We start from the raw sequence: 12,915 nt of genomic DNA on the forward strand, positions 1-12,915 counted from the left end.
GGCTCAGTATTCTAATACTGCTCCCCCCATTTGCTATGACCCCCTGGTACCGCTGAGGCAAGCTGGAGTCCTAGTGGAGGGGCTGCGCTTCCCTGCCAGTCTGTCTGTGTAGAGCTGCAGAGGGAAAAGGACGCTGGTGAGCTGCTGGATCCGCTCATAGTGAAGCCCCACCCACGTAATGGCGTGCGGTCTTCCCGTTTTTTTATACTGGCTGAGGTATGTTTGTTGCCTAACAGTGGGTTAGAACCCCTGTAAGCTAGTTTGCCAGTGTGGGTATTTCATTAGTGGCTCAGCACGCCCCTCACAGCGGGACACACACACCGCATGTCATCCTGAGCCCTGGAGCGCAGCCTGCATGTCAGCGCTGCGCTCCATACCCTTATGCCGCCATTGAAGCCAGTGAACTGCTAACCAGGACACCGGCCGTCTACTCCCCACTCTTCTGTCTTCTGGCTCTGTTAGTGGTGGCGGCGTGCTGCGGGTCTATATGCTCGCCGTGGTCTCACTTGCGAATAGGACCCTCAGGAGCTCAATGTCCTATCAGCGGGGAACGGGACCGTTAACCCTGGAAGAGGTTGAGCAGCAAGCTGTTGGGCAGGTGTGGATGCGGGTGGGCAAGGAAAGCTGTGTATGCAGGCAGGAACTGGAAGGTGTGTATGCAGGCGGGTGGGCTGGCTGGGTGGTGAGAAGCGGCGGCCGTGACCTATGATATCACACCGCCGCGTCTTCAAAGCATACGTCACAGCCAGAGCACGACTGATCCTCTAAGAAGAGCCCGGGCCAACAGTTTACTCTGAAGTGCAGGAAGCTGCTCTGGCTCCGCGGAACACCATGCAACTGGCCACGGCACACTGGTTGAAAAACCCTGATCTAAGGTATAGCAAAGAAAGTAAAGGTAGAACAATTACCATGAGTACTGAAGGCGACCTAATCATGGGGTAGGGAAACAATGTCCTGAGGAGGTGAATGAGCAGTAGTTGGCAGTATAAGTGGAATGCTATCACTATCACTGGGTTTCTGCTGGAAGTCGGTGATAAAGTTAAGACATGTCAATACAATTTGTAAATGAACCCAGTTATCATCCAGATTTCTAAAAAATGGAGATATCAAAGATATCTGTTGTGGTATGTCCCCAAAATTGGCAACAAAGGATTTATTTTTAGAAGGCGAGTCGTGAAATTCTAGAAAAACATCCATAGCGAATATTCAGTACCAGAAGTAAGTGCACATCACCACTAGATGGTGAGCTTGCTTAGATTTCTGTATAGCTGGAAATTAACAAATCAATATGCAGGAAGGGAAACTGCATATATCCAGAGTATGATGTACACAAAATAAAACAAATAGCAGCAAAAAAGCAGGACAGACAGAAAATAAGAATACTTGTCTTAAAATATTTATTAAATACACTACACCAGGAACAGTAAGGTACAGAATACAAACAAGCTTTCAATGCAAGTAGAAAATATTGGTGTCAAAGAACAAACAACCTGTTATTGTAGTTGCAGTAAGCAGGAGGCGACAAAAGTCAGTGCCCAATAAATTTTAGAAAAAAAAAATTAATCTTAGGAAAACTGTACAACTCTTGGAGAGAGATAAAGGGGAATGGAATTAAAGTACCAATCGATCAGCTCATAACTGCCAAACTGTGTTTGAAAAATGAGTTAGAAGCTGGTTGGTTGGTACTTTATCTCAGTCCACTTTATCTCTCTCCAAGGCTTAGTAAATAAACCCCTAGTATCTAGGGACTCCACAGCGGTAAGAAGGCCGCAGCACAACAGCTTTCATAGTCCATATCCAGAAGAAAAGGTAAGAAAAGACAGCAACTCCCACACTCCCAACTACGTTAGGTAAGGAAGCCAGTTCCTCTGTTAGATTGGCATTTTCCAGGAAAGAGGTGGTGCAATAACCCTCCAGACCACGGGGCACACTGGCAAGCACTCCCTCAGGTTCCGATAACAGGTCACCAATTCAGGTGCTAGTAATAGATCTCCATGGAAAATGAAGAAGGGATCGTTAGATGTGATGAGGAGAGAAGCGCAGAGTAGGGATAGATGAAGGTGGGAAAAGAAGGGAGCCAAGATTTCATGCCAAAATATGTCAGTCTTAAACGCCATGCATTGCCAGGCTTGATTCCGGGGTTAGTGTATAGCCCCTCCAAAAATAACAATCCAGCAATAACCAACAACCCTCTGTGGCACGTATACATGAAAATATCACAGATGGAGGCTGTATTAGAGGAGAGAAGGATGAAGATTGTAGGCAAGTTGGATAAGCCCTGTTAAAAAGCAGCCACGCACAATGAAGTGTGTGTTCATCATAGAAACATAGAATTTGACGGCAGATAAGAACCACTTGGCCCATCTAGTCTGCCTCTTTCTTTACCAGATTTTTATCTCAAACCTTATTTGATCCTTACTTCTTTGTAAGGTTATCCTTATGTCTATCCCATGCATGTTTAAATTGCTCTACTGTCTTATCCTCTACCACCTCTGATGGGAGGCTATTCCACTTGTCCACTACCCTTTTGTGAAATAATTTTTCCTCAAATTTACCCTGAACCTCCCCCCCTCCAGTCTCAGTGCATGTTCTTGTGTCCTATTGCTTCTCTTCATTTGAAGAATGTTTCCCTCCTGGACTTTGTTAAAACCCTTGATATATTTGAAAGTTTCTATCATAGCCCCCCTTTCCCTTCTCTGCTCCAAACTATACATATTAAGATATTTTAGTCTTTCTGAGTATGTTTTGTGATGTAGGCCATGCACCGTTTTAGTTGCCCTTCTTTGTACCAGTCTCTGATGTATTAATATCCTTTTGAAGATATGGCCTCCAGAACTGAACACAGTATTCTAGATGAGACTGTACCAATGACCTATACAGTGGCATTATTACTTTCTGCTGCCGATTCCTCTCCCAATGCAGCCAAGCATCTAACTAGCCTTCCTCATTGCTTTGTTACATTGCTTACTTGCCTTTAACTCAACTGAAATAGTGACTCCTAGATCCCTTTCCTCCTCGGTAGTTTCCAGTATAGTGCCATTAATACTATATTTAGACTTTGGATTTTTGAGACCCGAGTGCATGATTTTGCATTTTTGGGCATTAAACTGTAATTGCCACACTCTTGACCATTCCTCTAGTCTACCGAGATACTCAATCATTTGTTTTTATCCCTCCTGGTGTGTCTACCCTGTTGCATACCTTTGTGTCATCTGCACAAAAGGCATACTTTCCTTTTAATGCCATTTGCAATGTCACCAATAAAGATATTAAAAAGCACTAGTCCAAGTACAGATCCATGGGGTACTCCACATTTCCTTCCTGGGAATGAACTCCATTTACTACAACTCTCTGTTTTCTATACTGCAACCAAGATCTTATCCATTCTACAATCTTAGTGGTCTATTTACTAAGCATGGGATGGAGATAAAGTGCATGGAGATAAAGTACCAGCCAATCAGCTCCTAACTGCCATGTCACAGGCTGTGTTTGGAAAATGACAGCTAGGAACTGGTTGGTTGGGACTTTATCTCTGTGCACTTTATCTCCATCCAAGGCTTAGTAAATAGACCCCGTAGTATCCATTCCCAAGTTTATTTAGCGGTCTGTGATGTGGAATAGTGTCAAAAGCCTTACTAAAGTCTAGATAAGCTATATCCATGGCTCACCTCTAGCCATCACTTTAGTCACACAGTCAAAAAAGTCAATAAGGTATGTTTGACATGATCAGTGAATCCATGCTGTTTGGGATCCTATAAATTGCTGGATTTGAGATAATCTACAACTCTTAAGAGTGTTTCCATCAATTTCCCTACTACTGATTTAAGACTCACTGGTCTGTAGTTGTTTGCCTCTTCCTTGATTCCACTTTTGTGCAGTGGGACTATGTTCGCTCTTTTCCAGTCCTCTGGAATTACTCCTAAAGCTAATGACTGGTTGAATAATTCTGTTAATGGTGCTATCAGCACCTCTTTAAGCTCTTTTAGTATCCTTGGATGTATCCCATCTGGCCCCATAGATTTGTCCACTTTCAGCTTTGAGAGTTCTGTTAGGACCTTCTCTGTAAATGTACTTGTTTCATTTTCCTTAATATCCCTGCAACTTAAATGTAGCCCATTCCCCTCTCTTTCAGTAGTGAATACTGAGCAAAAATAATTATTAAGATGATCTGCTATTATATTGTCTCCCTTAACAAGACTCCCAGTCTCTGTCTTAAGTTTTATTATTCTGCCTTTTGTTTTTCTCCTTTCGCTTATTTACGGTACCTAAAAAAAAAGTTTTGCCTCCTTTACTCACTGACTGGGACATTTTCTCCTCAGTTTGTGCCTCTGCACATCTGATTACCTTCTTAGGGGTATATGCAATTCACGGCGAATCGCGGCAAATTATCGCCGTTTTTTAATTCGACACAATTCGACAGGTGAATTCCGGCAGGTGGCTGCTGGTATTTACCATATTCAATAAAAAATGGATTTGACAGTCCCGCGGGCGAAAAACGGTCGATTTGCCGGATTTTGCCGCGATTTAAAAAAACGGGAAAAACCCGGAAAAAAATGGCGTGGGGTCCCCCCTCCAAAGCATAACCAGCCTCGGGCTCTTCGAGCTGGTCCTGGTTTTAAAAATCCGGGGTCAAAATTGAGAGGCTGATAGCCTTGAGAAAAATGTCTGAATATTGTTTTTTCCAGTAGTACTACTACAAGTCCCAGCAAGCCTCCCCCGCAAGCTGGTACTTGGAGAACCACAAGTACCAGCATGCGGGAGAAAAACGGGCCCGCTGGTACCTGTAGTACTACTGGAAAAAAAATACCCAAATAAAAACAGGACACACACACCGTGACAAGTACAACTTTATTACATACTGCCGACACACACATACTTACCTATGTTGACACGAAGCAGTCGGTCCTCTTCTCCAAGTAGAATCCACGGATACCTGAAAATAAAAGATAATTATACTCACCTTCCAGCGTCCAGAGATACATCCACGTCCAGAAAATAATCCAGGTACTTGGCAAAAAAAACAAACGCAATGACCCGATCCTGCGGACTGAAAGGGGTCCCATATTGACACATGAGACCCCTTTCCCCGAATGTGCCGGGACCCCACGTGACTCCTGTCACTGAGGTCCCTTCAGCCAATCAGGAAGCGCTACTACGTGGCGCTCACCTGATTGGCTGTGCGCTGTCTGTGCTGTGACAGCGCATCGCAAAGCCTCTCCATTATATTCAATGGTGGGAACTTTGCGGCTAGCAGTGGGGTCACCCGCCGGTCAGCGGCTGACCGCGGGTAACCCCCCCCGCTGACGGCAAAGTTCCCACCATTGCATATAATGGAGAGGCTTTGCGATGCGCTGTCACAGCACAGACAGCGCACAGCCAATCAGGTGAGCGCCACGTAGTAGCGCTTTCTGATTGGCTGAAGGGACCTCAGTGACAGGAGTCACGTGGGGTCCCGGCACATTCGGGGAAAGGGGTCTCATGTGTCAATATGGGACCCCTTTCAGTCTGCAGGATCGGGTCATTGCGTTTTTTTTTTTTGCCAAGTACCTGGATTATTTTCTGGACGTGGATGTATCTCTGGACGCTGGAAGGTGAGTATAATTATCTTTTATTTTCAGGTATCCGTGGATTCTACTTGGAGAAGAGGACCGACTGCTTCGTGTCAACAAGGTAAGTATGTGTGTGTCGGCAGTATGTAATAAAGTTGTACTTGTCACGGTGTGTGTGTCCTGTTTTTATTTGGGTATTTTTTTCCCAGTAGTACTACTAGAGGTACCAGCGGGCCCGTTTTACTCCCGCATGCTGGTACTTGTGGTTCTCCAAGTACCAGCTTGCGGGGGAGGCTTGCTGGGACTTGTAGTACTACTGGAAAAAACAATATTCAGACATTTTTCTCAAGGCTATCAGCCTCCCATCCGCAGCCCTTGGATGGGGGGGGACAGCCTCGGGCTTCACCCCTGGCCCTTGGGTGGCTGGGGGGGGACCCCTTGATTGAAGGGGTCCCCACTCCCCCAGGGTACCCCGGCCAGGGGTGACTAGTTGGATATTTAATGCCACGGCCGCAGGGCACTGTATAAAAGTGACCCCCGGCTGTGGCATTATCTGTCCAGCTAGTGGAGCCCGATGCTGGTGTAAAAAATACGGGGGACCCCTACTCGTTTTGTCCCCCATATTTTTTGCACCAGCATCAGGCGCAGAGCCCGGTGCTGGTTTTAAAAATACAGGGGATCCTCTGTCAAATTTTCCCCCGCATTTTTAGAACCAGGACCAGCTCGAAGAGCCCGAGGCTGGTTATGCTTTGGAGGGGGGACCCCACGCCATTTTTTCCCTTGATTTTACCGTTCCAGCTATAAAAATAAAAATATTTTTAAAAATATATAAAAAATACTTGTGCAACCAAAAAAGACAAACCAAGTACCTAATCCCTTCTAATAAAAATAGATATGCTATTCCCCAAAAAACAAAAAAAAACATGTTTTAAATTTTTTTTATTGGTTTCACCCTCCAAAGTGTGGCGGATTGAAAATGACGAATTTACTGTCTAAAAGCACTGCTGTCGAATTTCCAAACTTGAATTGAATACACTTTGGTCGAATTGCAGCACTTGTATCATTGCAGAAAAGTCGAATTTGACAAAAGTCGAATTTCAAAAAGTCGAATTTTGAAAGTCCGTTTTTTTGACGGAAAGCACTGAATTGCATTGACGAATTTTTTTTTTTGGCGAAAAAATCCAGAAATTCGACAATTTCGGGAATTCGACCGCAATTGCATATACCCCTTAGTCTCCTTCTAAACAAGATATATCTCTTTATATTCATTATTTTGTGTCTGCTTATATTTCCTAAAAGCCATCTTTTTTGCTTTCACAATACTTGCTACTTCTTTCGCAAACCACACTGGCTTCCTTACTATCATACTATCATGCCTAGTAGGTATTTATCTGCTTGATCTGACTGCCAAATGGCTACATCTTGTTCACGGTCACTACCCATGTATGTGGGAAAATTAAAGTGACCCTATCTATGAGATTACAAATAATAATTTAACAATTTTTATTCCTTCCAGGTAGAACAGAATATACATTACAAGAGGAGTTTTTATACCGGATTAAAAAACATTGCATATTTCCCGGGTAAACAAATGACATTCCTATGGTGAAAGTTATTAACACAGCAATAATATACAAATGTAACTCCAAACAGAAGTAAAAATTTAGTTGTGTGGCAATCAACAAGTTACTATAGAAAACACAATTGTAGTTCTTGCAGATGTGCCATTCAATGGACCAAGCAGTGTCTCCCATGGCTACAATCAGGGCTGTGGAGTCGGTAAACCAAACCTTCGAGTCAGATGCTCTATTTTACCAATATCGGACTCTACACAAAATTTCAAAATGGTAAATGTATATATTGCATGCATTCTATTTAGAATAAAATTTGAAGTGTAATTAAATCTGTGCAATACATGATTTCATTAAGATTCAAATAGTAGTTTAGGTCATAGAATAGTAGAAGAATAAATGTAAATTAGGACTACAGGGTGGGTTAATTATATTGCAGTGCAATGTGTGGTGACTGAATGTGGTTACTAGTAACTATCACAGTGTAGTGGGTGATGGCAGCAAGGGGTAATTATTGCAGGTTAATCATGGGTGATGGCGGTAGTATGGATTATTTAGAGCATAGGTCTTCAACCTGTGGCCCTCCAGCTGCTGCGGAACTACACATCCCAGCATGCCCTGCCTCAGTTTTACCATGCCTTAATAGCAAAACTGTGGCAGGGCATGGTGGGATGTGTAGTTCCGCAGCAGCTGGAGGGCCACAGGTTGAAGACCCATGATTTAGAGTATAGAGGCTTAATGTCACGGTCCGGCGGGAGCCTGTGCAGGGGAGCCGGCTCTAACCTGTCCGGTCCCTTTGGAGAGGTCCAACTGGCGGAGGTGCGGGCTGCTGGCGCCGGGCAGGGTGCGCTGGGAGGACAGGCAGGGGCACTGGTTGGTGGCTCTGCAGACTGGCAGCATGTTCCCCCGGCAGGGGTTAGTGGTGCTGCTGTGAAGCCAGGGCTTCTGTGTACAGGCTGGGCTGTGTTCCTGGCAGCCATCTTGGATGTGGGCAAAGAGCCTATCTTGCCCACACTTCAATTTCTCACTTTCCTGTGGCCAATTAGCTCCGAGCAGCTGCTATAAGACAGGAAGGCCTGGAGGAGGGAATTTGCCAGTGCAACGTCTTTCACAGTATCTGTGAAGCTAGTTCTCTGTGCTCCCACAGCGTCTCCAGTGTCAGGTTCTTGTTACCGCAAAATACCCAAGCCTCCTGATATAGCCTTACGCAGACTGCCGACTCTGTTCCTTGTCCTACCTAGCTGCCTGTTCCGGACGCCGCAGTAACCAGCCTTCGGAATTCCTCCTTTAAAGTACTGGGTCACAGTTCCGGTATCCTCAGCCACCCGCTAACCTACAGTTGTATCTCTATTCATCTGTCTTTGGCGAACCCTGTTAAACTACTCCAAGTAATAAATGCGCAAGACCTTCATCCATCCCGCTCGTTTGTTATTCAGAGATCCAAGTGCACCAGAATCATCTTCCCCAAATCCGGATCCACAAGAATCCTCAGACGTGACACTTAATATATTATTTTGCTATATACTTTTTTGGACAGAAATAGTCCTTAAAATATTCGGCAGCATGGCATCGCTAGTGATATCCTCAGATTAAGCTGCATGTACAGAGAACTGGGGATGTCGCTAGTGACCTGCAGGAGCGCACATCGCTAATGAGCTAGTGTGTAAACACTGGACTACACAACAAATCTGTCGTAATGATGGGTCATTATCACCAAATTTGTTTGAAATGTCATCTAGTGTGTACCCAGCTTTAGATTTTCTTATTTTATCTTTTTCTTTTTGCCATGGTCAACAACACTTTATTTGCGTTCCTTTTCTACAAGATACTGATCAGGCTCCTGTGATCTGGAGGAGTGCCTGGGAAACAGGGACTGAGGAGTCACAGACTACTGTACATGAATTAATGTTATCACTGATATTTATATAATACAAGCTGTAGTACCTGGTATTGCCAGTTCATGGCCAAATGTCATTTTGTATGCACACATCTGTGTGCAGTTCACCTTTTTAGTGGGAAGATTTGAACAGAGTTAAAAGGGCTATGCCTAAACTGGCGTACGTCATCAGTGCACGCTCGTGTGTGAATGGCGTGACTGTCAGCACTACAGCTCTTTTCATTATGTGCTCGGTGTGGATGGGTCAGAGTCGTGCAAGCGCATTGAAGTTGATACACCAGTACCTCTAAAAGAGAAAGCGAACAGCGAGTCTGGATAGCAGAATAGTCTTTGCATGCAACTACAAATAATCTGCCAGACGGCAGTGATAAGGAGCTCAAAGTATCAAGGCTGTATCAACAGTTTTTGTAAAACAGATCCCAACATCTCCTAAGACATTCCTTGTAATGCGGAGCTGCTTTTAAGATATCTGTGTAATGAGGTCTGGCAGCTGTTATGAACAGCGGTCTTGGACAGTATCTTGATGTTAATTAATGGCTGAAGACTAACTATAATAATCAGTAGAAATTACATTTATTGTAATGGACTCCTACACATTCTTTACCGAAAAATACTAACATACAATAAGCTACAAACATTGTGGATTTTACTACACGCAGCTAGTCTATTGTAAAGTTCTGTGGTATGCCATTTTATATGTCCAGTATATTTCACAAAACAATGCACGATATGCCAGGTACTGTAACGTGAGGGACAAGCTATTTATATACTTACCCAGGAAAGCAGAAGTGTACTTTTCTTCATTCAAAACCAGATAAATTTGGCGCACACACTCTCTCATTGCCCATTCGATGGAAACAGATGGGCAAAAGCAGAAGTGACTGGTTCTTTATACTCAACAATCTCTTTTAGTAGATTGGTATCATTGAATCAATACTCACTAAAGTATCCTATGGGCTCTTGGAGTCACAAAGCCTGATTTCTGTTCTATTTAATATCTATTATAGATTCATGTTTCTGTACCAGAGAACAGGAAAACTCTAATTTCGCTCTGAAAAACGTCCTTTCATTCATGTCTGACACAGACAGTTTATTTAATACACTTTTTAACCAATTTTTTCCTCATTTAGGTATCATTATATTCGTCTGTATATCTTTAATAAAAGTTAAGTTTTAACAAAAAAATCTTTACATATCTTCAATATATTTACCTTGTAATTCAGCCTATACATTTACCACATTATTTTGAAAAAGTGTGCCCTAGAGAGACTAAACAGTCTTTTCGCATCTCTGCAAAACTCCACAAAAAAGTTTATTCTGAACTAACGTCTGGGAGCACTAACCAGATGCTACTGCACAAAACCTTTGAGGCAAAGTCAGTAGTCATATGTTGGTTTCTGTAAACTTCTACTCTCACACTTATTTTTGATTATGTCTTATAGCAATCCTGACCAGTGCGGATTCCAAACCCCAAATCTTTGCTGAATGCACGATATTCTGCAGCTTATAAACATCTGAGTAATGGTTCTACACCAGGGGTGGGCAATTATTTCAGCTGGGGGGCCACTTAGAGTTTCCAGTGAATACTCGAGGGCCGCACAGAAAATATTGTGATCACGCACCTAATATGTGCATACAATCCTTCGATTTATCTCACAGATGCGGTCAAAATCAAAGGATTGTACCTGATATCTCACAAGTGTATGGGCTACATAAAAGTTATCATCTTCCCTACCATCTGTCCCCTCCCTCCTAGCATGTACCCTACTTAGGTGCACTTTCCTGAGCACAGAAGGCGCTGCGACTGTGCTGCTGCACGTATTCAAACTGGCAGCCGCACGCCACCCACATCCACGCTGAGGCTCTACCTTTGGCTCCACCCCCAACAGCGCCTGAGGTCACAGGTAATCCGGCCAGTGGTACCCGTCGTGACCAAGCTTCCTCAGTGGTGCCGATGGCTGGGAGGCAATGCAGTGTAATGACAAGCAGCTCAGCCAGTCGGGCATTGCAAACTGATGGGAGGTAGCGGGCTGGGCAGGTTCAGTTCGCGGGCCGGATGCGGCCCGCGAACTGAACCTGCCCAGGCCGTACTTTGCCCACCCCTGTTCTACACTGTATGGTCTCGCAGGCAAGCTCCTCTGAACCATAGATTTCTCGACTGTCCCTCGCATGTCTATCCATACACACACTGTCCATCCTTTGTACCATCTCTAACTGTATGGTCATGAGTAGGATTTGCACATTTGTTGATACTTCTTTTTATAGACTTCTTTTGCAAATGTGGGAACATACTATATAATGTTCATGGATGAGGTTCGAAAAATCTGAACAATGCATGTTTGCCATCAAATAAACATACACTGTATAATACAAATGTTGAGAATATTAAGTGCGCAATAAAATAAGGAAAGTGCTGTCCAACAGAAAGCAAACAAAAAGAAGCTTCACCTCTACTTCTCCAATGTATGCTTCTGTTCCTCACAGTCATGTAAAAAGTCATTCTGCCTTGGCCTTACCTTAACACCATATTTCCATCAATCCATTATAAGACACAAACAAGAAAAAATATAACACATAGAATAATCAATTTCATTAAAGTCAACACCTTCTTGTGCAGGGTAATGTTGCTAATGGTGATGATAGACCCTTTCATTGCCTTATTCTAAATACTCCAAGTGCTCCATGAAGATCTGCTTATTCAATATGTTCTTTAACAGATGCATGTCACAGATCTTTTCACTCTGGACAGGTGGGCAAGGATCTTGGAGAAATGTATTTCCTCATACAGATATGTGGAGAAAGGGAAGGAATATTCTAGTGTATTACTGTGGATAAAACACATGCACACAATAGTTTGTTGACTAATAAAATTGGTTACGCTATGTAGTATATATTTTTTTTTATATGTGTCTTCCAATGAATTGATGGAAATAAGGTGTCAATAAAAGCGCCAAGGTAGAATTACTAATTACCTGTGAACAACATAATGGAATAAACATAATTTACGCAACAGATTACTCTATACCAAGTATAAGCACAGCTCTGTGGCTCTAGATAAGAAGGCATGCTTTGCTTGCTTGAAATGTTCAAGTGCATCACTTATAGCAAAAGAAATTCTTTCTGCTATCTAAAAGAGAGCTGGAGGAAAGTAATCTATGATTTTGTTCCCCAAACAAACACCAGTAAAGTGAATGTAGACTTACCTAGCTCATTCAGACTCTGAGCAGCTTTAGTGATCTCTCTACTACCACCCTGCAGCTGACCTTGAAGTCTTTTACTGAGATACAAGATGCGAATAATTCTCCGAAGCAAATCACAAGCAGACTGCACACACAAAAAAAAAATGTTATCAATGTATATGAGATGCAATGCTTACACTTTGTAACACTGTATTTCAGGCTATCCTGGATAAGCATACTTTTTGTTTTTTCCACTGAGAGTAGCGAAAATAAGTCTTACCAATGATATAATTTTAGGAATATGAATCGGCTGCTCATATGTTCCAAGACAAAAATACCATCTGTGAGCATTGTGTACCTACATATATAATTTATTCACATAGCTTCACTACCACCAAAATATATATTTTTTATTTTGCATTCTTCTAATACAGGCATTCCCAACCACGGTCCTCATGGCACATTAATGGGCTCTACACACTGATAGATCCGCCGCCGAGCTGCCTGATGGGGGGGCAGTGACGGGGGAGTGAAGTTTCTTCACTCCCCCCGTCACCCGGCTCCATAGCAGTGCAGGCCAATATGGACGATCTCGTCCATATTGGCCTGCATGCACAAGCGACGGAGCACCAGCGATGAACGAACACGGGGCCGCGCATCGTTCATCGCTGGTGCCTCCACACTGAAAGATATGAACGGTATCTCGTTCATTAATGAAC

At 43.4% G+C, this 12,915-nt stretch overlaps 1 protein-coding gene across 2 annotated transcripts in view; it reads right to left on the reverse strand.

Annotated features, from left to right (window-relative positions):
* Window positions 1-12,915, reverse strand: part of COG5 (component of oligomeric golgi complex 5) — an 866,036-nt gene that overhangs the window by 795,999 nt on the left and 57,122 nt on the right. For both annotated transcript variants that reach the window (XM_063927060.1, XM_063927059.1), the window contains exon 6: window positions 12,221-12,341. In XM_063927060.1, the coding sequence (XP_063783130.1) occupies window positions 12,221-12,341 (121 nt within the window). The remainder of the gene's footprint in view (window positions 1-12,220; window positions 12,342-12,915) is intronic.

Source organism: Pseudophryne corroboree, chromosome 6 (genome assembly GCF_028390025.1).
Source record: "Pseudophryne corroboree isolate aPseCor3 chromosome 6, aPseCor3.hap2, whole genome shotgun sequence".
Lineage (NCBI taxonomy): Eukaryota > Metazoa > Chordata > Amphibia > Anura > Myobatrachidae > Pseudophryne > Pseudophryne corroboree.